Source organism: Lepidochelys kempii, chromosome 14 (assembly GCF_965140285.1).
Source record: "Lepidochelys kempii isolate rLepKem1 chromosome 14, rLepKem1.hap1, whole genome shotgun sequence".
NCBI classification, from domain to species: domain Eukaryota; kingdom Metazoa; phylum Chordata; order Testudines; family Cheloniidae; genus Lepidochelys; species Lepidochelys kempii.
In genome coordinates this window covers 19,473,156-19,499,057 of record NC_136393.1, presented here as the reverse complement: position 1 = coordinate 19,499,057, position 25,902 = coordinate 19,473,156, and the positions used below count along the sequence as shown (strand labels likewise).

At 41.9% G+C, this 25,902-nt stretch overlaps 1 protein-coding gene across 3 annotated transcripts in view; it reads left to right on the top strand.

Annotated features, from left to right (window-relative positions):
- WDR45B (WD repeat domain 45B) overlaps positions 1–25,902 on the top strand; it is a 30,001-nt gene extending 4,099 nt beyond the window's left edge. The window contains exons 2-10 of one of the 3 annotated variants that reach the window (XM_073311252.2): positions 6,890–6,964; positions 9,969–10,070; positions 11,842–11,929; positions 12,465–12,559; positions 16,399–16,589; positions 22,160–22,245; positions 22,562–22,663; positions 23,067–23,188; positions 24,366–25,902. In XM_073311252.2, the coding sequence (XP_073167353.1) occupies positions 6,890–6,964; positions 9,969–10,070; positions 11,842–11,929; positions 12,465–12,559; positions 16,399–16,589; positions 22,160–22,245; positions 22,562–22,663; positions 23,067–23,188; positions 24,366–24,472 (968 nt within the window). In that variant the 3' untranslated portion in view covers positions 24,473–25,902. The remainder of the gene's footprint in view (positions 1–6,889; positions 6,965–9,968; positions 10,071–11,841; positions 11,930–12,464; positions 12,560–16,398; positions 16,590–22,159; positions 22,246–22,561; positions 22,664–23,066; positions 23,189–24,365) is intronic. The other 2 variants (XM_073311254.2, XM_073311253.2) reach the window with 2 other exon arrangements.

Below are 25,902 nucleotides of genomic sequence, written 5' to 3'. Positions count from 1 at the left end.
CTGAACGAATGAAAGAAACCTCATAATAACCTTGTCTCCTAAGGAAGGAGTAATTTCACATACTGAGAGGGATTCCTCCCCCTTCACTCCCCCTGCCCCCTAGGTGTCATACTGCATATGACAGAGTTGGTAATGGAATCCAGAGATTATCTGTCAGTCCTGTGTTCAAGCTATTAGGCTGTTCTCCCTTTCTTGAGCCTGCCTAACAGCAAAACAAAATGTCTAGACCTCATGATGCAGAAATGACTTTGCAGCTGACCAGTTTTAGACAGTGTGTGCAGTCTTAGGTAATGTGCGCAGAGCAGAGGATGCTGTTGGACATCAATATAACACATCTATGTGTCCTCGATCCTAAAGTAAAAAGATTTCCTCTATGCAGCATGGCACTTCCAGGACAGGCATTTCAGCCCCTTCCAAGCCCTCCCTTTTTACTTTGGCACCACTGGGTCAATATGGGCAGATAGTACTCATTCCACCAATAATAGTCAAATTCAAGTTATAGTTGCAGATTAAACAACGTACTGCTTTTTTCTTTAAATAAGAAAAAGGATAAAAGTAAAGAAAATAATACTTACGCTTATAGATGCTGTGTAAAATTTTCAAAGGCACCTAAGTCCCATTGATTTTCTTCAATGAGACTTAAGCTTCTGAATGCCTAAGCCACTGTTGAAAATGGGACTTAGGCTCCTAAGTCACTTGGCATTGTCACAGGAATAAGAGCTACTGTAGGTTATGGAAACACAAGTTACAGAGTTGAAAGTGTAGTAGTGGTACCTCATGTCCGAGTCAATGTCTGTATCTTTTGTTTGGTCCATTCTTTCATCCGAAAGGTTCAGAGCAGGTTGTCATGTGAAGGAGAGATTGTCACCTTGCCTCCGTGGGTCACAACTGAGAATATCAAATTCAGGACAAGTTGCTGGAGAAAAGGGCAGACACACCCCAAAACTGGTGGTGGTTCTTCCATGAGATATACCAATCCAGCAACAAAAGTAAACTTCTGTCTTACCATACTGGCTATCAAGAAGTCAGAAATGCAGCCTCCTTAGGTATTCTGGTCCTGGATTCAACACCCAGATACTAGACTTAATGATGAGTGGTTTATTTAAAACCAATTTCCTCAAACAAAAGGCTTCTTCTGATCCTAAAGGACCAGACACATACCCAGGTCAATATATAACTCGGATCTTACCCAATAATCACACTGTTGCCAATCCTTTAGATATTAGATACTAAAGGTTTATTTATAAAAAGAAAGAAAGGTGAGAGTTAAAATTGGTTAAAGGAATCAGATACATACAATAATTGCAAAATTCTTGGATCAGGCTTATAGCAGTGGTGGAATAAACTGCTTGCTTGTTAAACTTCTCTCCTGCTCAAACCTCTGGACTATGAACTTAGAGTCCTCTTGTCTTGCATAGATTTCACTCTCAAGAAAAAAAAACCCAAAACCCTTAAATATGGAAGCTCATTTTTGTTTCCTTCCCTCTCCCACTCCAGCCACCTGTTGTATTGGTCTCTGAAAATATTCCTACACTGCAGCTTGGAGCATGCCTCCTAGCCCAGGCAGGCAGACTTACGCCAGCGTTGCTTGAGCTAGTGCACTGTAAATAGCAGTCTGGACATGGGCATCGGCTCAGACTAGCCACCCAAAGCCAAGCCCGTCTGAGCTCTGGTGGCTAGCCTGAGCTGCTGCCCATGCTGCAATGTCCACACTGCTATTTTTAGTGTGCTAGGCCAAGCAAAGCTAGTGGGAGTCTGTCTACCGGGGCTGGGAAGCACACCCCCAGCTGCAAGTAAACATACCCTAAGTATATTGTGTTCAGTTAAGTTTCCTGGGAATCTCTGAGCTTTCCTTCTAGTTCCCTTACCTTGGGGAGTCTGCCTTTGTAGAAAACATGCAGTGGCATTATAGCAAATTTTAATGTCTGCTAACATAGTCTATTCGGGTTTGTCATAAAATGTTGGTCCTTCACTAATATTAAGGCAAAATTTAAATTTTTTTTAGTATCTAACAGGTTTTTTTTAAAGCATTACTTTACCACCACAGTATACTGGAAATATATCAATCATTCTGTAGAGAACCTCTCATAGAAAGGAAATGTAATTTGAAAAAATAGTCTCCAAGAAATATCAGCTCTCATCCAGAACTATATCATCACCATACCATGCTTGCCATTACCTTGGAAAGATAATTTCTCCCTTATGGGGGAAAAAGCTACAGAGCCTTAGTTATAAGGTTTGTCAGATAACTTATCAATTTATTAACTCCATAGTTGCAGCTCATGGAATACTATAGCCATTTGCTTTATCAGCTCAATGTATGCTGCAAATCAATGACACATGGCAAAATGAAGCTGTGGCTCTAGCTTGACTATAAGCCTCTCAGTTCAACACCATTAAAGTATCTTCCTCAGACATTCTTGTCAACTGCTAGAAATGGCCCACCTTGATTATCACTACAAAAGTCCCCTCCCCCCCCCCCCCCCCGCTCTCCTGCTGGTAATAGCTCACCTTAAGTGATCACTCTTGTTACAGTGTGTATGGTAACACCCATTGTTTCATGTTTTCTGTGTGTATAAATCTCTCCACTGTATGTTCCACTGAATGCATCCGATGAAGTGAGCTGTAGCTCACAAAAGCTTATGCTCAAATAAATTGGTTAGTCTCTAAGGTGCCACAAGTACTCCTTTTCTTTTTGCGAATACAGACTAACACGGCTGCTACTCTGAAACCTTTAATATTATAGTTAGTGAAAAGACTTTCTTGATTGGTAATATTCACCATTTGGCCTCTTCCATGTGTATACACTCTCAGACATATGGAACTTTTTTAGAAACTGGGTCAAGCAGAAATCTCAAAGCCCAGCTTGAAGTTGTGCTCTACAAACCAGTACATCAGTGCCTTTGAAGAAAATCATTGGTCTTTCTTTTCTATTCTTGGGAGATGACTTTTGTAGTACTGAAAGCAGATGTAAAGGTAGCTGCTTGTGTTGCCCCGGGAGTCTGCTGGCAATGAGTGCCTGCCAAATAGGAGTGACACTGTACCTACTGAAAATCAGTGGCAAAGCACCTGTTGACAACAATGGGAGGAGCAGTGCACCTGTTGTAATTGTTGCTTTCTGTGAGCTCAGTCAGCAGGAATCCTATGGATGCTCCAAAACTTGCATCCTGTGCATGGTATAATGGCTCCCCTCCAACTAATCAAGCTGGTGTATGGTCATATTTGAGAAGAAACTATCTCTTACAGTAAGATGGCAGTAAAACCTAGGAAAAGAGAAGGAATACCCTAAAAATCCAGTGATTTAACCATTCAAATTTTTCAGCACAAACTTCTAATGTTCACTACCTCCTTTCCCTCAACCATTTTTGTTGACCTGCACTTAAACAGCTTAATAGGCTATTGGGTTACTTTAAAATTCTGGCAGTATTTCAGCCCCTTGTGAGAGGGGAGGGATTTCTCCATATATCAAGTACTATCTTGACTGCTGACCTGGAAGGTTCATGCATACAAATGCAGGATGCTGCCAATCCTCAACAAATTATTTTCCTGAAATTGATGATTTGCTGATGCAAGCTAGTTAAAATTTCAGGAAAAACAAAAATGTTGAATCCATTTGTTTTTCAGTGATTGTGCCATATCAGCCATGCTTATCTTAAAATTATCTGTAAAATTATTCCAGTATATAGTTGATAATCCATAGTCAAAAGATTCTGAATATCCTTGGTGCCATGCAGATGCTTCACCGCATATATTTATGTGGCATAATTTAAAGTAGTGTTTCTCAACCTTTTTGGTACTAGGGACTGGCTTGCTGCCTTCCTGAACTATGTCAGGGAGATCTCATGGTCTAGTGACAGTTCATGGACCAATCATTAGGAAACACCAATCGAGAGTACCCAATATAATCATTTTGGGGATATGTCGCTTCATTAATTGTAAGATTTCCATAATAAACATATGTACTTTATTTATAATAAAATCATAAGATGTCTGCTTGCTATTAAGGGTTTACAAAGAGAAAAATATGCAGTCTGAACCTTCTTTTCAGGCTGTCTGTCTGCCATTTAGCTGCAGAACAACCAAGTTATTTTGACATGCAGGAACAATTGGACATAGGGATCTGAGCAAATAGTTTGGCAAGATGAAGAAGGAAAGTGCGAAGTGAGGTTTTTATTAATAGTTTTGTAGATATTAATTTGGGGTTTATAACTCGGAGCCCAACAAGACCCTGGTTTTTATTATTTTAGAGTAGATGTTTGACATTACCCAGGGTGCAATCTGTTGAACAGCAGTTTCCTGTCAATTCTACAACCTGGGGTGCCTTTTACACTGCTTTGCTGTGAGAGCAACTACCTGGTCTATGCTCACACCACCTCCAGCATGTAAATTACTCCCAGCTATATTGTGTGAGTGCTGTGGCCAGGTACTCTTGAATTATGCTGCAGAGTAACACCAGCAAATTCCCAGGCCAACATTCTCAACTGAGACTTTCCCTCAGAAATGCATGTCTTGTGTTGCCCAGGACAGGGCTGGACACCAGAAGCTCATATAAATCTGTCAATTTATTAATAGAAAATACAGGATTTGTGCATATCTCAAATGGAGTTTCCCAAACACTTCAATCCAAGCACACTGGTTTAGATAAAACAAATTTCTGAACTACAGAAAGATTTGAAGTGATTACAAGTAATGAGGCTTAAAAGTCATAGCTTGTTGCATTTTACCTTTTATTTCCTTGTAACCAATTAAGTGCATTTAAAACAGTCTCTCTCACCACATAATTCAGCAGTCTTACTGGCTGAATTCCTTTCATACAGGATCCCTCCCTCAGTCCTAGGCTTTTTCTTTGTTTCTCAGGTGTTGTGGCTGCTGTGGGTAGAGAGAAAGGGAGGAATATTTTGGGGCATCTGTTCTCCTTCTTACACCTTTTCCTCTTCTTTGAGAACTCTCTCAAGCTGGGGTTCAGGAGACCTAGTCTGTGGGGATAGGAACCTCCAACTGTTTCTTTGCCAAGATGTAAATTTCTCACTCATACCCTTTTTCCTGCCAAAGAATGGTCACTTAACCAGGTGATGGTCCATTTGATTTAGTTGACACCTGGTTGAGGCATCAGTTTGACTTTTGTCTCTGAGGAACTGGTCTGTGGCTGTGTCCCCAGATTTGGAATATGTCTTAGGGCTTGTCTACACTACAGGTTATGTCAACATAATTTGTCACTCAGGGGTGTGAATAAGCCACCCCACGGGTGACCTAAGTTACACTGACATAAGCGCTAGTGAGGACAGTGCTTGTTGGTGGGAGAGCTTCTCTTGCCAATGTAGCTACCATCTCTTGCGAGGTGGTTTTATTATGCCAATAGGAGAGCTCTCACATGTTGGCATAGAGTGTCATTGCCAGACATACAGCTGCACTGTAGCACTTCTAGTGTAGACTAGCCCTTACTAACATCATACAGTAGAATCTTATAACTTTACATATAACGTTGCCACACACATTACTAGGACAATAAAGATCAGCAAATCATGAGTTTTCAGATGATGCAGTACTGGCATATTTTGTAAAAATGTATCATCTTGAAAAAGGGGTGGACATAGAGATGGGGAGTGTCACAATGTTCCTTATGGATACACACTAACACACACATTCTCAACTTTTGTATTAAAGGTTGTTTAAAAAATTTCAGATCATTGCATAGGAAAATCAAACTTGTTCCAATTATTTTGTGCCCTTGAATCTCAAAGTTCTTTATGAATTTTGGTATGCCACTTGTAAATTATTGTTTGTGCTGTTGTAGTTGGGTTGGGCCCACGATACAAGAGACAAGGTGGGTAAAGTAATATATTTTATTGAACCAGCTTCTCTTGGTGAAAGACCAGCTTTTGAGCTACCCAGAGCTCTTCTCACCCACCTTGTCTCACTTTTAAATTGTGTATTTGTTTTATCAAGTTTTTTTCTGTAACAATCTCTCTGCATGCACAATAATTAGAATCTCTGGATGCTTGTTAATGGCTTCTATGTGTTCTGCCATTTGTCCAATACTGGCAGATAGTATGACTCACTACTTGTGATAAGTAGAATCATTAGTATTTACTAACGTAAATCAAATAAAACAGCAGAAGAACTCACTCTGGGAGTATGAAGGAATCCATTTAAAAGTCATTCTCTTCCCTTCTTCCCCCGCCTCCTCCCCGCCCCAATCTAAGAGATCTGCATAACCCAATTCTGGGCTTCAGCTTAAAAAAAAATTGGTCAGAGCTGTAAAATCTCTGTATATTCAAAACTCTTTAGTTTATAAGTTCCGTTGCTTGAGTTGCTCTAGTTCCCCACAGTTAAGTGGACCTGATGGACTTCCAAGTTGCACTGTGCTATCCTGCATTCCACTATCAGAGTGTGATAGATAAAGAACTATTCTCACCTATTTCAGGAACGAACCTGTTAGATAACATAGTAAAGTTTTAATTAGTAATCTGAATATTTGAACTAGGACTCCTTTTTTAGTACATGAAGTGAATATAGGGGTTTTCTGTGCTAGCTGTTACTGGGGAGTGTAAGTTTCAGTAAGAATACACCAAAACTGATTTCCTTCTCCCTGGTATTGACTCATGATCAAACTGCCTCCTATGTGATACAGTATCTCCTTTCCTTCCATTGTTTCTTCACCACCTGTTTAAACAGAACACCAGGGACTTCCAACATTGAAACAAAGTGGAAAAAACAACTTTGCACTGTTTCCACTCTTTCTATTTTAAACTAAAGACGCAACATTCTTCTTGAAATAAATTTCATTGACATTAAAGCTCTTGAATAGTGACCCCCCCCCAGCCCTCCCACTTGTTCTATTTTGCCTGTATTACATAATTAATGCATATTTTTCCATTTTGTGTTTTAGGATGCTTTGCATGTGGAATGGAAAATGGATTCAGAGTTTATAATGCAGATCCTCTCAAAGAAAAAGAGAAACAAGGTGTGAGATGCTTTCTCATTTTTCAGCTCACTTCATCGGGTGCAACTGTAGCTCACGAAAGCTTATGCTCAAATAAATTGGTTAGTCTCTAAAGTGCCACAAGTACTCCTTTTCTTTTTGCGAATACAGACTAACACGGCTGCTACTCTGAAACCTGTCATTTTTCTATGCTAGCTCTGTTTTGAAAGTCCAGCCTACATGTCTTCTCCACAGGGCTCTTGCCTGGGTTACTTTCTTCCTGCATTGAGCCCTTGTCCAATGACTTTCCTTCCAGCCAAGGAGGGCTCCACTGGCTCCACAGCGAGTCTCAGTCATGTGTCTTCTAGATCAGCAATTTAACTTCTGGTAATCCTCTACTGCCTGAGCTAACAGACTCAGGTGTGTGATCTTGAAGCTAGTATCAGACTGAAACCTCTGTGGACTGGTCACTAGAGGGGGTGAGCAACACATTGTAAGTGTGAAAGAACTGGGGTAGCTCTCTAAAGTCACAGGTTAAACAAGTTGTGGTGTGTTTTATAAGGGAGAGCACCACATCAAGTGGCTAGAGGATTAGGCTGTAATCTGTACTGGGCTTTTTCTGCCTGATACTGTCATGTAAAAACTGCTTTGGTGGTTGTTAAAGCCTATATACAGTTTTTGCTCAACAATAAGACTTGACAGAAACTTAGCGAAAACCATTCTTCTAACCAGTGGAGGGAGCCAGACTGCATCTGTTCTGAGAGGAATGGCAGTGTTTTCTGTACCTCAGATATAACCCTTTCTCTCCCTTTGACTACCAGTGAGGCCTCTGGGGTTTCCTAACAGCCTCACTGCTTTTCCAGTCCTCCTTTCTTAAGCGTTTTCTTCTAACTTAAAGTGTGTGGAGGTCTCTGATTCCAGTCCGTACATCCTTTAGTTGCCATAAGAGGGATGTAGCTCCTCCTAACTGCTAGTGATGTCTATCTTTAATCTCATCCCTGCTGAGTATACTCCTACCATTCCTATTTTGCTTCCCATCCCTCAGGTTCTGTGTTCTTTAATCTGTCGCGTCCCTAACCTTTCTGATCCCACTCCTCTTTCTGCTCCTTCTGGAATTCCAGCTCTGCCTTCAGAAAGCTCATTGTCATTCATGACTTTCTAACTACTTAAACTCCATTTCCTCTCTTCCTCTGAAACCTGGATGTCTGCTTCTCATTTGTGTTTTGTCTGAGACTCACTTCCAAAGGAGAGGTCTCTTTCCTAAACCTCCTGTCATGAAGGCCTTGTTGGTGGCACATGCTCCTCCACATCTATCTGTAAATTTGAATTGTATATAATCCAACACTGTTTTCACACTGCCCTCAAGCATAGTGGCTGTCATAACTTTACATTAAACATAGACAGCACCATCACTCTGGTTTCCTGGTATCTGAGTCAGAGAGAGACTTGGTTAAAAAGCAGCTGACTGAAGCTTAATCTGTGCAAGACAGAAGTGATGCTCATATTATTGGGGGGTAACTGTCTAAAACCATAATGTTAGGGCACTTGTCCACTGACCATCAGTGTAATGCTGGACTAAAGTGTCCTTCTGGACTTCTAATCTTGGATACCCAAATGGCGCTTTTAGCTAAAAGTTCCTTCCCATTGGACCAAAGCATTCATTATTTCCTAGTCCAGATAGTTCACTGCTACTTGGGGATGGAAGTGAACGCATGAAGAAGCTCCAGATGGATGTGCATGTGTTTGGTTCATCTTCAGAGCAAAACAGATTGAGCACATTCCCCCTCAACCCCATTTTTCTGCATGCTGTACTGGCTACCTGTCCAATACCAGATCCAGGTCAAGATCCTGATCTACTGTGCCCTGCCCAAGAGAACTTACTTACACACTCTAAAAGAAGTACATACCCTACCATATGCCAAGTTATGTTTCTCAGTTTACTTGAATTGAGGTGCTTATAGCACTGTTAATACTAACCAGAGCTTTGTACTTAATTGCAGAGACTGGAGCCAATAAAATTAGTAGTTTTGAAAATGATTATTGGGGTGGAAGGGGACTGAACTTTGACTGGCTGCCCTACAGCTATGGAACTTTCCTCCACCAGATATTGGTGACCATAGAGCTCACTGTGCAGAGTGAGATTTAAGAACAGCTCTATTTTGCCCCTGAAGACTGTATGGAAGGATGGTAGAATTTGAGAACCAAAAAGTGAAACTGACTAGAATACACTTTTACTTTTGCTTAATTTAATTGCATAAACGGAGAGGAAAATCAAAAAAGTAAATGGCATAAAATAGTGACAAGTGCCTCTACCCTTTTCTCTTGCAACTCTCCCATCACATCTGATGCTAGCTTTGATATCTCTTCATCTCCTCTGCTTTTTTCAATACTGCCCATAAACATGGCATGCCTACCTAATCTGTATTCACTAGCCACTTTCTCTCTCAAAATCCTTCCTAAAAACCCTCTTCTTTCTTGTTGCCTGCAAGAAGTGTTAACATACCATAAAAGAGAAATTAATTTTAATAGGATCATTGATATATACATACCATAAATGAGTAACTTCTTGTTTTCCATTTTAAAAAGTATACTTCAGTATTTGTGTGTGGGGGGGGAATTGTACTTTTTTGCAATCATAAACAACTTTGAATATCTAAGTATCCTGTGTTGTATAGTGTTTGTTTTTTTTTAAATGTAACTTGTGGTCTCTGCTGAAAAAGCTGTTAATTGTAGCTAAGAGTAATCACTCTTCTTTGGATTCTCTTAATATCCAGATGGGGACAGGAGGAGATCTGCACACAGTATCTTTCCATAGTGTAGATAACTGAGAGTAGCCGTAGTCATATACTGAAGCATTTTCTTGTGGCAATGCAGTAAAAGGCCTCTTAACATGGGCTTGACCTCGGTGGTATTTTGCACTTCTGTAGTAAATCCTAAAATGTCACACTTTCTGTAAAGAAGAAAATGTTCCAATGCTATCTAAGACCCATTTTGCTGTGAAATTAAGTGCTGAGTATATTTACAAATTTCATTTTTTGTTTTACAGAATTTCTAGAAGGAGGCATTGGCCATGTTGAAATGTTATTTCGGTGCAACTATTTAGCATTAGTTGGTGGAGGAAAAAAGCCAAAATATCCACCTAACAAAGGTACAGTGTTGAGCACTAAGGAACAGATTTCATAAATGTGTTTCTGGCATCCAACAGACCGCAAACTAAATTTTTTTTATAGAATCCAGAAAGTCTGTGTGTAGTCTTTGTGTTGCAACCTGCCTAAAATTCTTTTAGTATTTTAAGTTCAAGGAAGATATGTATCTTCCTCTTAAGCCATTGGGCATTATGCCTGCTCATGAATTTGACCCCAGACTCTCTATCTCTACTTCTGTCATGCTTGTTTTGGAATATCTGTGGTTCTTTTTATGTCATTTTACTTGGTGAATGGCTTGCTCACCATTTTCTAAGATATTGAAAATAAACTCTAAAGAAACCTACTCAGACCTGCATGCCAATAAAAATCAGTCATGCAAAAACAGAAAACCTGACTGAGCTGCAAGCCTGGCTAATGATTTGTAAATTTGCTAAAACTTTCTCATACATTTTAACAATTTAAAAACCTTTGTCTGAGAGGGCTGGGCTGGGGGAAGTCTTCACAGATTTCTTGCAGTAATGGTTTTACAATTCACTTTCAATCTTGACAAGATTGAAAACTTTCCCAGAAGTCATAGTTATACTCATTATTGTGCCTGACCTATTTAGAGAACTTGACAATCGCTAACAAAATAGTAAGCCCCTCCACTGTGACCAAGTCTTTCTGAATTGGAGGACTTGGTGTTCTGAGATGCACAGAGACTGAAATATTGGCACTTAGTTTTGGAGGTTTTTCTATTGTTTGCTAAGCCCTTGTTGTCAAGTCAGTGAAGCTGGCCTGCTCTCGGTGCTAAATTATAAGGTGCTGGCCATTTTAGTGTTTAATTTTTGACACTGTCAGGTTACAATGAATGCTCATAATGTGGTAGTAGTGAAGTGGCCTGTATTTCATCATCATTTGCTTCAGCTATTTGTATTCATGTATCTTTAAATCTGATCAAAACCATCAACACTGATGTACCTACTCAAAGCAGTTGACCTGAAAGTGAGACTGCCTCTGCATTTAAGGCATCCAGTCCCCACATCTTAGTTTTCTTTTAAAGTGTCAGCCTTTGTATTGTATTAGGCAACTGTACCACCTAAGACTTAACTAGAAAGCTCAGTTTGATGGGAGACAGCAAAAGAAAACACATGGTGATTCAGTAAGTGGTTTGAAGTGCATGGAGTTCTTTCCGTTCATATTGAACCAGCTCACTGGTGTTAGAATTTACTGTTGTACTGGAGGTGCTATCTTTTTAGATAGCATTTACAATGGGGGTCTTGACCACTTGTCATTTTTGCCCTTGTGTCTTGGTTGTATTGCATATCCATAATTAATCTAGCTACCTAAATCCTCTCTGTGGTTTCAATTACTTGTATTCACTTCCTATCCTAAAGTATTTTATACTGGTGTATACTCTTAAACAGATGCAGTGTTCCTCTACAGAGTTGGTTACATTTCAAAGATCAGTAAAGTGATTGGTTTTTGTTTTGTACACCGTTTGTAAAGCACTCTGGAAACACTTGAGCTATTAATGTTCTAGTAATACCTTGACAATTGTGCTTCTGTCTTAATTCTTTACTACTTAATTTAGCAGGGGGGAAAGCAACCATCCACTGCTGTAAGCCCAGGCTGAATACAAACCCAGGATCAATGTCCAACAAATAGCTTTTCTTGTCACTTTATCAAACTGATATAAGTGCTTTCCAGTTAGGAAGAGATTGTGTCAAACATCTTAGAAAACTGAAATGAAATATTACTGGTTTTCTGATGGGATCTTTTCCACCATTTTAGTGATGATCTGGGATGATCTGAAAAAGAAGACAGTTATTGAAATAGAATTTTCAACAGAAGTCAAAGCCGTTAAATTGCGAAGAGATAGGTAGGTATGAGTAAAAATTTATTCCATGTGCAAGGCATTTTGTCTGCTATGTGTAGAGGTATTTGAGAGATTCTCAGTTGTTTATGGAAGGAAATTCTTGAAAGCATGTCTGCAACTAGAAATCTACTTAAAATGGTGCTTTTGAACAAGCTTTTTAAAGGGAGAATGGATCAGAGTTCATGTAGATTGGTGTATAGCTTACTACTGACACGTTCTGCTTTGCCATGTACAGAAGAATGTTACAGGAGTTCCTGTTGGTCTGTAGCAGGAACCTGTGCTTGAATTTGTGAACAGCTGGTTTATTTGTCTTGTTAGTTAACCCACAGTCATGACTAAGTGGTTTTGCAGGAACTGCAGTTACTGTTCGTTGGGAGGGTAGGAGAGTGTAAGGATCAAATTAATTAAAGTATGTTGAAGGCATTGTACAATTGAAATAATTATGCATTAGTAGGGGTGTGAGTGTGTATCTGTCTCTGTCCCCTTTCCCTGCTCTTGATTGATAAGACATAAGTGCTTCCCTTTTTATCTGTTTCAGAATTGTGGTAGTTTTGGACTCCATGATTAAAGTTTTCACATTCACACACAATCCCCACCAGTTGCATGTCTTTGAAACCTGCTACAACCCTAAAGGTTAGTAGTGTACTTAAAGTGGGGGAAGGTAGGTGTTCTTTTTTGGCCCTTGTTACTCTTCTTTTGAGTCTGTCCCATTTTTATCATTATATTATTCTAGTTCAAATTCCTTGCTTTATTCACTTTGTTTAATTTCATTAACAATGACTTGTTTTGAAACATTCTAATCATACCCTTGTGGGATGATACTTTTGTTGCAAACTGTTAGCATAAAGTTTATTTCACAATGCTTCATAATACTTTATTGCAGGAAAGCTCTCACGTAATCTACATTTCATCATACCTGGGTTTGGTTTGTCAAAGTAAGGTGGTGCTGCCCTTTTCAGCACAGTACTTGTAAAGTTGCAAATCTGTGTGCTCTGAAAATGGGTGAGTTTTCTAGCACCGAATACTAATGATTAAGGATAGTTCCTACTAAAGAGACAGCAGTAGATCACATCACGGAACAGGCCACCCAAATAAGAAGTGAGTCTGCTCCAATATGGAAATAACCCCCTCCCAACTGCACAGTCCCAGTTGTCACCTACCACCCCACACTGGAACCCATATAGGTATCATTAAGCACTTACAAACCATACTCGATGGGAACCACATCCTGAAAAATCTTTCCTGAACCCCCTCTTCTGGCATTCAAACAGCCCTCCAAGCTCCTCAGAAGCAAGCTCCCCACCGACCAGGACACATCCAACTCAAAACTGCACCAGACCTTGCCAGAACAACAGATGCAAAACCTGCAGACATATCTCCACTGTTACGATGATCAGTACCCCTTCACCCCAACACACCTTTCAAGATTCATGAGTCCTACACATGCCTATCTCAACATGTGGTGTACCTCATCCAGAGCACTAAATGGCCCAAGAACAACTATGTGGATGAAATGAGACAATCACGGTGCTCGAATGAACTTGCACAGAAAAATAAGACACCCTATCACTTGTGGGCAAACACTCCCTCCCCTCCCCCAAGAGATTCCTCTATATCTGACCTCTCAATCCTTGTCCTCAAAGGAAACCTGCACAACACCTTCAAAAGATGATCCTGGGTTCTAAAGTCATATGCTAGACATTAAAAATCCTGGACTCCCTAGAGCTGCTGAATTTATGGCTTATTACAACAATCTATAACCCACTATCACCTACCAGCTTTTTTTTTTTTTTTTGGCCCTCCTTACTGCCCCATGGCTGGGAAGGTGTTAATGGGCCACTTAACACACATTAATCTGAGACCATTCAAGGTGAACTAATTACAATAAACCAGGGGTTCTCAGGACAAATTATTTGGTGGCCTCAGAGTGCAGCCACCAACTCTTCCTGGTGGCTGCTTTAACACTCTCCCCCCCCCCCCCCCATACTTAATTAGCTTTAGGAAAAATACAAACAAATACACACGTTTTACAATAAAAAAAAAAGAGTACTTGTGGCACCTTAGAGACTAACCAATTTATTTGAGCATGAGCTTTCGTGAGCTACAGCTCACTTCATCGGATTTCCACGGTATGCATCCGATGAAGTGAGCTGTAGCTCACGAAAGCTCATGCTCAAATAAATTGGTTAGTCTCTAAGGTGCCACCAGTACTCCTTTTCTTTTTGCGAATACAGACTAACATGGCTGTTACTCTGAAACCTGACATTTTACAATGATTAGGACGTGTATTTGTTGCTAGCTAGTAAAATGGCAAAGTGATACTTGTATGTTTGTTAATATCACTTTTCACAGCAGACTTACTCAGCCCTGGCAAGTTTGAGGACAAATTAAGCCCTGGATTGGGGGGGATTGGAGGAGGCAGTGGGGGCCAGGGAGGCAGCAGTGAGCCAGAGCCTGAAGCTCTGTGGCTGGAGGACAGAGCCCAAAGCCATGCCTCCAGAGCCCAGGGCTGGAGCCTGAAGCCCCACGGCAAGAACCTGCTGCCCCAGGACTGAAGCTCAAAGCCTGAGTCGCACTGCCCCTGGGAAGGTAGGGAACTCACTAGCTGCTCCTCCAGTGTTGTGCCCCACCTGTCTCCAGAGGGGGGCAGGGTCCAACCCCTGCTGGTGGTCCCAGCAACCAACACCAAACTGGTATATCCAAGAGCACCAGGGAGGAGCCACTGTTCCCCTCCCCCCCCACTTCTCCTCCCCCAATAACAGTCCAGAAGGCTGTGGCCACAAGAAAAGCCCCTGGTGGTCACATGCAACCACAGTGGCTGCATTTGAGAAATGCTGCACTAAACAATCTCTTCCACCGTGTATGTAGCTGTGATACTCGGAGTACATTTCCCAGACCTGAAGAAGAGCTCTGTGTAAGCTAAAACACTTGTCTCTCACCAAAAGAAGTTGGTTCAATAAAATATATTACCTCACCCTCCTTGTCTCTACAAAGAAGACTGCCCTTAATTACCAGTCCTTTCAGTCTTTATAACACTGGTATTGTCCGTAATACAGTCTCTCTCCACATAGTTCTCCAAGACAGCGAGGAGTAAGTGCTCTTAAATCACTGAGCTTTTCAGATTAAATATCTAAGTGTGGTGCATGCTATAGAAATACTACTTGGATCAGGGCCTCATTGAGCTAGGGGTAGGCAACCTATGGCACACATGCCAAAGGCAGCACGTGAGCTGATTTTCAGTGGCGCTCACACCTCCCGGGGCCTGGCCACCAGTCCGGAGGGCTCTGCATTTTAATTTTAAATGAAGCTTCTTAAACCATTTTAAAAACCTTATTTATTTTACATACAACAATAGTTAAGTTATATATTATAGACTTATAGAAAGAGACCTTTTGAAAACATTACTGGCACGCAAAACCTTAAATTAGAGTGAATAAATGAAGACTCGGCACACCACTTCTGAAAGATCGCCAACCCTTGAGCTAGGGGGTGTGTGTGTGTGTACACGGAGGCATAGCCCTGTCCAAAAATACTTAAAATCTATGCTACCATTGATAGGCTGAGATATGGACTTTCAAAAGGCTGCCATGGCTGATAGTGTCACTGGCATTTCTGGAGTTGATGTGTGCATGGTGGTGTAATTTGCATATAAATTGCACCAATTTAAAAGCCAAGGAGCCAGAAGGTCTAAATGAGTCTCCTATTTTAACTTGATCCTTGGTTATACCTTCCTGTGTTTTTTTTTTTTTTTTTTTCCTGTCAGAATGCACTTCTGCCCCACTGGTGTGACTTGCACCAACTTACTCCTTAGACTTAATGGGCCAAATTCAGAAGAGATGTAAGTTCCATTTCAGTAAATAGGTACTAGCTTGAAATCTGGGGGGCCAGAAGATGAGGCATCTTAGTCTGGCTTCTGATTTTTTTTTTTTTTTGGCTCTTGGAGTTAAAAATGTAGTTGAAATTAATTTTGCCCCTCCAACTTAAGTTTTATTCTAAAAATATATTTTGTTACCCTGCTTTTTAAATTTTGGCAAGGTGATATTTTCTTCAGACTTCTATAGGCTTTGGACCATCTTATGGTAGCTAGTACATAAGACCTGTAAACTACTTGCTGAAAATGTCCAGATTCTTAGACAGAACATGGGCTATCCTGGTTGCATTGTAGGATGAACTGCAGTCCCAGAGATCACTCTGTTAATTTACTATGCTCCTTTTTAACACCCCCTCAACCCCCCAAATATTTGCTTGTAAGTGCAGTGCGTGTATTGCTGGATTATATTTGGAGACATTAGAAGCTTGTTTAACCTTTATATCTTCACTTTTTGCAGTACAATTCAAAAATGTATTTCTAAATTTAAGATGTGAAATTTAGGATTTCCTTACATTAAAATTATCGTATTGTAAGAACTTGTGTATTTTTTTTTTAAGGCTTTGAAAATAAATTGCTTCTTTTTTGTCAATTTTGTTTTTAGGTCTCTGTGTCCTTTGTCCAAATAGTAATAATTCCCTTCTCGCATTCCCTGGGACACATACTGGGCATGTGCAGATAGTGGATCTGGCTAATACAGAAAAGCCTCCTGTAGACATACCAGCTCATGAAGGAGTCTTGAGCTGTATAGCTTTAAACCTGCAGGGAACAAGAATTGCAACAGCATCAGAAAAAGTAAGCAAATAATCAAATGTTCTATTATCAGTGGCTATATTTATGAATATCCGATATGGTCCTACTGTTAATGGCACAAATGCTTTGTTACACTGTAACTACTGGAAAACTAAGTCTTAAGGAACCTAGTTACTGAATTGTGCGCACAGAATTTTTCCCATTGATCTCTACTGCTCCTTCAGCAAAAACTGGATACTTCCCTAGAGATCTGGCATGACTCCAGCAGCCTTGAGCTGAGACATTACTTCATTCTGTAACCCAATGGACTTATTCAAATTGAGTCCAGTTATCTTGAACCAAGAACAAGCTTTGTTTACTATACTGGACTAATGGGCAGCGGGTGAACCATGGGCTTCAGGAGGCTATCCCTGGGCCAACCTACCCCTTCTGCCCCGGGCCCTGCCCCTCCCTTTCCCTGCTGGAGCCCAGAGGACTCCCCCCTCCAGAGCGCCCGGCGGGCAGGCAGCGCAGCCCCTGGGTGGGCGGGCAGCACAAGCACTGGCTGTAGGCCAGCCCCCAGTAGCCCCAGCCCAGGACAAAGGCACCAGAGCCCTCCCCAAAGTAGGGGAGGCTGGGGGCCCCTGCCTGAGGTCAAGGCAAAAGCAGCCCCCTGCCCATGTCCCAGGCCCCCAGCCCAGGGCAGGTGGAGGGTCCATGGCTCCTCACAGCTGCCTGTGAGGCTCTTACTGTGGCCAGGCTGTGGGTGTGGCTGTGAGGCCCCTGCATACCCTGTCCAGAGCTGGGTTGGGGAGAGCCGTGCAGGCAGCTGTGAAGAGCCAGCGTGGAGTTGCAGACCCTCGTGCCATGGGTGGGGACACAGGTTCTCAGTCCCCCTGCACCTCAGGGAGATACAGGGTCTGCTGCAGTTCCCCACAGCTGCCTGGGCTCCCTGGCTGGGCTCCACTGTGGGAAGGTAGAGCCACAGCAGAGCACAGTGGGAAGCAGGAGGAGGCCTGGGGGTGGAGGTTGGGTGGGGCCATGCTGGCAGTTTGGGTAGGTTTAGCCTTCCCCTGCCTTTGATACCTGCTGCCCATGACTGGACTCTTAATTTGCTTCTAAGGAATCCATGGATTTACTGAAAGACAACCTCCCTTGAGCCTAAAGCCTCAGAAAAATGTCCTCTTCCACTAACCCTGACTGTCTTGTACATGGACATACAAACCAGTAACAGATCAAACTATTAACTTAAAGTTGACTTCTGGAAAGAAGGGCATTCTACAAGTCTGTCAGGTGCTGTACTATCTAGTCTTTGCAGGCTTTCGCTCAGCTTGAACTTGATTTTTAGCTTCAGATCCAGGAACGTATTTGATCACTGTGTTGAAATGTTGGAAAATGTGTTCCAAGCTTTATACATTGCTAGAAAATATTTTACAGCTCTACCAGACCCTTTGGAACTGCATAATTTAGAAGTTACTACCATATGGATTTTCACTGGCATGATGCCAGGAGCTTTGCTCTTAAGGACTGTCGTCATTTCATTGTAAAAACCTTTTTAACTTCTAGGACTGGAGGACTATAAACCTATTTGGTCATGCTGTTTTTTTAATATTGGTATCACAATCAGAGTAACTTTACTAGATAACAGCTAATCACTTCCTTTACATAATTTTTGAGTGTAGGCTTCCAAAAGCACCCAAGTGACTCAGAACAGGTTTCACTGAAAATCAGTAGGATTTGTACTCCTGAATCAGTTAAGTTTCAAAAGCTCTCTAAAGTCAGTCATTACGTGAGGAGGAGGGAAGCAGATTTCCACTGGACACTTTTCATGCTGCTATGTCAAGGGATGTCTTTTTCAGAAAATGGTAGTGTATAGTCCTAACTTTGCAGGGACAACACTTTCAAAACAGGAGCTCAAAGTTAGGACCCTAGAGCCACAGTGAGGCATCTCAGGGATGAGCTTTTTCAAAAAATGTTGATTTCAGTGCTCCAGATTCACTTAAACCAGAGGTGGGGCAAACTACAGCCTGCGGGCCACATCTGGCGCGGAGGACCGTCCTGCCCGGCCCCTGAGCTCCTGGCCAGGGAGGCTAACCCCCCGGCCCTTCCCCCGCTGTCCCTCCTCCCCTGCAGCCTCAGCGTGACACGATGCCAGCGCTCTGGCCCGCTGCTCCTGCTGGGCAGCGTGGCAGCAGCGTGGCTGGCTCGGGCTGGGCGGCGGGGCTTTGCTGCTCTGAGCAGCGTGGTGGGGGAGGGGGGTTGGGCAAGGGGTCCTGGTGGGCAGTTGGATTGGATGGAGGTTCTGGGGTGGGCAGTCAGGGGATAGGGGTTGGATAGGCGTGGGAGTCCTGGGGGGGCCTATCTGGGGGTGTGAATAGGGGTCAGGGAGTGGGGGGGGGGGGGTGTGGATAGGGGATGGGGTCCCAAGGGGCCTCTCAGTGGGCGGAGGTGTGGATAGGGGTCAGGGCAGTCAGGGGACAGGGAGAAGCAGGGGTTTGATGGGGGTGAGGTCCTGGGGGGGCGGTCAGGGGACAAGGCGCATTGGATGGATTGGGTGTTCTGATGGGGGCGGGAAGTGGATGGGGGTAGGGGCCAGGCTCTTTGGGGAGGCACAGCCTTCCCTACCCGACCCTCCATACAGTTTCTCAATGCTGATATGGCCCTCGGGCCAAAAAGTTTGTGCGCCCCTGACTTAAACATGCAAATCTCACCTGTAGGCTCCTAAATACAGACCTAGGATCCTAAACTTAAGCTTCTGTTCTTGAATACTTTGGCTGCACATTTCCTGTCATATCTCCACCTTTGCTCCCATTTGTGGATTGTGCTGCTCTTTACCTATATCTCCTCTGCCATTTTGAAGAGCAGAGTAGAAAGAATGCAAGGCAGAGCACTTCATAAGAGGCCCCATGTGTATGGAGGTGGCAGGAAGACTAAATAGTCTGGTGAACTTCACTTTACAGAAACTGGGGGAATGAAAAACCAAATCCTAGCTTACTCTTTGCTATCTTTCCTCTTGTCATTCAGCTGAAATGAGCTCTCAAACCAGTCTATTTAGAATCTTGGCTGTATTAATGTACATTCCAATAGCACCAAATGCTTAAAAAACAACCTGGCAGTCTTTCCTAAATTAAGATTAAACTTTTAAAAATGATTAAAAATCCAATCCTGTTCCTAAAGGGAAGGAGAATGACAGAGATGAAAGGTAGTGATTGCATGTAGACCAGGGTGGACTACTGCTCTCCTCAAGGCCGAGAGCTTAGCTCCTAATAACTTTTAAGTGGCTAACCCATATGTGTAAACTGAGGTAAGAGCATACGTAAGGGACCATCATTAATGATCGATGAGGTAGGCAACCATTTCAGACTACACTACTTATTTAATGTTCTATAAGCATTGTCCAAAAGTTAGTATTACTTACAAAGTTAGATTAACTTGATAAAAGGTTGTTACCCTTTGCTGATGTGGGCTATGAGAAATAATGCATGCAGTAATTTTGGCTGTAACGCCATTTTCAAGGGACCGTGTTGTGTACTAGACTTCCATCAGATGGAAGTGGTACAGTACTTAGAAACAAAGTAATTAGGACTGTTTCTTCTTTTAAAAGCATTGTCTTATTGTACATGTATTTGGTCTTAAATAGCAGACCAATTCAAACATGATGTTCCTGAGAGATCTAGTCCAGTCCCCTGCACTCATGGCAGGACTAAGTATTCTAGACCATCCCTGACAGGTGTTTGTGTAACCAGCTCCTAAAAATCTCCAATGATGGAGATGCCACCACTTCCCTTGGTAATCTAGTCCAGTGCTTAACCACCCTGACAGTAAGATTTTCCTAATGTCTGGCCTAAATCACCCTTGCTGCAATTTAAGCCCATTGCTTCTTGTCCTATCGTCCGTGGATAAAGAGAACAATTTTTCTCCCTCTTCCTTGTAACAACTTTTTATGTAATTGAAAACTGTTATCACATCCCCTCTCTGTCTTCTCTTCTCCAGACTAGACAAACCCAGTATTTTCAATCTTCCCTCGTAGGTCATGTTTTCTAGACCTTTAATCATTTTTGTTGCTCTTCTCTGGACTTTCTCCAATTTGAGCATATCTTACCTGAAATGTGCTGCCCAGAACTGGCCACATATTCCAGTTGAGGCCTAATCAGCACAGAGTGGAAGAATTTTTTTCTCATGTCTTGCTTACAATGTTCCTGCTGATACATCCCAGAATGATGGTGGGGTTTTATTTTAAACAGTGTTATACTGACTCATATTTAGCTTGTGATCCACATGACCCCCACACCCCTTTCTGTAGTTCTCCTTCCTAGGCAGTCATTTTCCATTTTGTATGCATGCAACTGATTTCTTCCTTCCTAAGGGGAGTGCTTTGTGCTTGTCCTTACTGAATTTCATTCTATTTCCTTCAGACCATTTCTCCAGTTTGTCCAGATCATTTTGAATTTTAATCTTCTCCTCCAAAGCACTTTGCAACCCCTTTCAGCTTGGTATCATCCACAAACTTTTAAGTGTGCTCTCTATACCATTATCTAAATCACTAATGATGATATTGAACAGCACTGGATCCATAACAGATCCCTGTGGGACCCTACTTGATATGCCCTTCCAGCTTGACTGTGAACCATTGATAACTATTCTCTGGGAACAGTTTTCCAACCAGATATGCACCCACCTTGTAGTAGCTCCATCTAGGTTGTATTTTCCTAGTTTGAGGTCATGTGAGACAGTATCAAAAACTTTACTAAATTCAAAATATAGCACATTTGCTGCTTCCCCCTGACCACAAGGCTTGTTACCCTGTCAAAGAAAGCTATCAGGTTGGTTTGACATGAATGTGGTATTCTGAGGGAGTGCAGTTTGACTTTCTTATTGGGTCTCTTGAATGGCTTGGTTTACTGAAATGGGATAATGCTTTGCAATGGGGATTGCCTGATGCTAGGTGGTGTGAGAAATATTCGCTTGGACAACAGTACTTAGGGAATCCTTCCAGAAGATTCCAACACAAACCAAACTTTGGATTTTCCTGTTTTATGCTGTTTGGTCTTGGTTTAACTGAGAAATATGCAGAGTAGTGACTGAGGAAGTTGAGTTCTGAATGTGAGAAATGGATGATTGGAATGTTTGCCCAGCTTCTTGGAAACACGTTCCAGTAAACCAATATCAGGACTCCAGTAACATTTCAGAACGTTACAGCTGGTCATCTGTACATTGGTCAAAAAAGTAGACACCAGTGGTGTGAACAGAAGACTCCAGTACTTTCAAATCTTAAGCATAACCTTATTGAGGGATCCTCCTGGTTCATAATGGGATAAAAGTAATCCACACACAAGTCCATTAGGATTTGATCCTCTTCGCAAGATACTAGGTTTCAGAGTAGCAGCTGTATTAGTCTGTATTCGCAAAAAGAAAAGGAGTACTAGTGGCACCGTAGAGACTAACTCACGAAAGTTTATGCTCAAATAAATTGGTTAGTCTCTACGGTGCCACTAGTACTCCTTTTCTTTTAGCAAGATACTAGTGTTTCTGAATGTTGGATTGCATGGGATGTGCTTGTAATCCTTTTTATGAATATAGGATAGTTAGACTTCTTCCTTCTTTACTAATAAAATGTTTCATTACTTTTTTAGGGGACTCTCATAAGAATATTTGATACTTCATCGGGGCATTTAATCCAGGAGTTACGAAGAGGTTCGCAAGCAGCTAATATCTACTGGTAAGCTTAAAATTGTTTCCCCCTTTTGAAGTAATGTACTTCCTCCATCTTTTGATGCATCTGGTATCTTTTTGTGCTGAGACTGGAAAAAAAAAACTTCCCTGTGGTTCTTTGTGCAAAGGCACAAGGTGCCTAGCCTAACCACATTTTGTGCCTTTTTAAATTCAGGTTATGTGTGCAGGTCTAATTAGTGTTTGTCTCCTTTTTCTATCTGACTAACTCTAGGTTAAATGCAATACATGTACACCTTACAAATCAAGCTACTATGGTGTATGAAGGCTAAATAAAAATCTGTTGCAATTATTTGTGTCTACAGCATTAACTTCAATCAGGATGCTTCCCTAATTTGTGTATCAAGTGACCATGGTACAGTGCATATTTTTGCAGCAGAAGACCCCAAAAGGAACAAGCAGTCTAGGTAGGCTTTCATCCATTCTCTAGCCTATTGGTTTGAGATTGTTTGGGTTTTAATTTTTGGTATTAAACACATGCTAGCAAGACTGTTTCTCCCCCTCCCCCAAGTTATTTCAAAATGAAGTTATTTTTTTCCATAGTAGCATTTAATGAGGCAAAAACTTGGGTTTTGTATCTTACTCTTGAAGATTAATCATTGCTATGCAGTGTATGGGTTTTATACTGCCACCTAACAAATACAAATATGTGAGTGCTTTCCATAGAATCTATATAGCACTAGTGGAGTCCCTAGTGGACCTCATGGTGTTTCTGGTATTCCTGTTTTGGATCTTACCATAACAATCAAGGAAGTGGCATCAGAATCATTGTGGTGGATCTTTTATGTACATCATTTTTTTTCTTTTCAGTTTGGCCTCAGCCAGCTTCCTCCCCAAATACTTCAGTTCCAAATGGAGCTTTTCTAAATTTCAGGTTCCCTCAGGCTCTCCATGCATTTGTGCCTTTGGAACAGAGCCAAATGCTGTCATAGGTAAGTTGTCTGAACTTCCCCAAGGGTTCTGTTTGAAAAGCAAGCCCTGGTAAGCTCTTCCACAAGTGACAAGGTTATATTTTTTTTTGCTCAGATTTATTTTATTTAAATACTGTAAAGGATGACTGGCTAAGACATTAGAGCCCCTCAGTTTGAGGGAGGGATCATGGTGACAGCTTTGACAGTGCTGTCTGGAAAAGTGAGCAAGCAAACCTTCATGGTGGGTCAGGCCTTCAGGCTTGCATAGGATCTGTGCTAATGAGAACTAGGGCAGGGGTAGGCAAACTTTTTGGTCTGAGGCCACATCTGGGTATAGAAATTGTATGGGGGGCCCTGAATGCTTGCAAAATTGGGGGTGGGGTTGGGGATGTAGGAGGGGGATCAGGCTGGGGCTTGGGGCAAGGAGGGGTGGCTTAAGGGTGCATGCTCTAGGCAAGACTTACCTCCAGCAGCTCCTGAAAGCAGCAGCATGTCCTCTCTCTGGCTCCTAGGCGGAGCTGTGGCCAGGGGCCTCCACTAGGCGCTGCCCCCTCAACTCCTATTGACTGCAGTTTCTGGCCGATGGGGGCAGTGTGTGGAGCCCCCTGGCTGCCCCTACATGTAGGAGCTGGAGGGGGGGATGACATGCTGCAGCTTCCAGGAGCCACAGAGTTTGGCCCTGACCCTACACTCCCGCTGGAGTGCCAGAGTGGGGCAAGCTCCAGACCCTGCTGCCCAGAGGGAGCTAGAGGGCTGGATTAGAACGGCTGGTGGGCTGTAGTTTGCCCACTTCTGAACTAGGGTGTGTGACCAATAATGTGGGCTTTGAGCAAACAGCAAAAAAACTCCTTGCACTGATGCTTAGGACAAAATCTTGTAGACAAAAACGAGGAGTCCTTCTAGCATCTTAGAGACTAACAAATTTATGTGGGCATAAGCTTTTGTGGGCTAAGACCCACTTCATCAGATGCATGGAGTGTAAAATACAGTAGCAGGTATATATACATAGTACATGAAAAGATGGGAGTTGCCTTAGACAGTAACTTTTCTCCAGGCTACCAGCCAAACTAATGCTCAACAAGGTGTCCTATTGGGTTGAGAACAGTGAGTTTCCAAAAAGGTGCACACTGAAGAAATGTGCTGGAGATGCAGCTTTTTTAGGCTGTAAAACAAAATGTCTTTGGTTTTTTTGTTTCAGCAATATGTGCAGATGGTAGCTACTACAAATTCTTATTCAATCAAAAAGGGGAATGCTCAAGGGATGTCTATGCTCAGTTTCTAGAAATGACAGATGACAAGCTTTGACTAAACTGAGGAAGAAAGTGTTTTGGTCAAAGTACTGCCTTGGTTATTCTGCTTCTTTAGAAGGACTGGGTATGTATGTCCAATACTGATCAAGATGTGTAACAGACCTCATTGAGAAGCCTGGCCCAACATGAGCAGAACAAGCTCTGATGTAGAGGATTTCTACTTATGTTAAACTCATATGCTATTTTTTTCAATATTAGAAGGGGGAAATAACGGGGGTTCTGTCAGCTCTTCAAGAAGTGGTGTTAAACTGTGAAATTGAGTGCAGATGAGTGCCTGCCACATACCTGAGGTGTTTTGTACAAACTTCAGGCAAGGAGGTGAATTTATTTCAGGCACCATATTACATCACTTCCACTGAACCTCTCTGTGGGGGCAGGAAATAACTGTAAATACTAAGTAACTAGGTTAGTTATACCAGCAGCTTGCCTTAGAACAGGAGGGATTTATTTCCCTTTTCATACACCTTAACATGCAGAAGGGAAGAGATGACACAGGTGGCTATAATAAACCCAATCTGAACTGCACTTGCCCTTTGGGCTGGAGTGTGGTGCAGTTGTCTTGTGGCCACAGATTGTCAGTCATGTATACACTGATGTTCTTGGTTAAGTTGAATTAACTATCAGCACTACGGTAATTTTCAGTGGTGCCAAACTATATATATTAGACACACACAGGCACAGTTAGGTACTGCTGATGTGGTTAACCACTACTCAGCATATGATACTATGACAAATGAAGTTCATGTTTGAAGGGGATGCTGCTGCTTCTATAATGAAACACATCCATTCCAGCTAAAAATTTAAGTTGGTTTAACAGTTGCATTGGGTTGCTTCTAAAATACCAACTCTCTGGGCTTCAACCAGGAGACTTTACAGGCCACTTAATACACAGTTTAAAGTTGGTGATGTGAAGTACACTACCTTGTGATGACTCTAAATCTGCAAAGCATTTTTTGAAGTGTTGCATATTGAATGGTGTTTGCTTAGGTGCAGTTAGGTCAAATCAAACAGCTATCAACTGACTTGCATCCAGCTCTTCCTCTCCCCCCCCCCACAACTATTTGGACAACTCTGTAGCCTTGATTTTGGAAATAAGGCATATACCATTTTCTAAAAAAAAAAGTGAAAGAACACAAGTTCTCAATTCCTAGCACTAATTACATGAGGCATTCATATAATGCCTCAGCTTTAATTTCACAGATGCTTCAAAGTTGAAGTTCTAGTTCACTCAAGATTATTTAGCTGCAAATTAAATTTTTGGCAGGTTTCTTTAGCATCTGATAAAATGGACCAAGGACTAACTTTTATGCAGATTGTGTGGTCAAGTTTGCATGTTGCTTTTATGTGTATTTAATCATTTGTTTTGCACACTTATTTGTAATGTTTCTTTTTAAATAAATGACTAATTTTGCTGTATTCATTTAA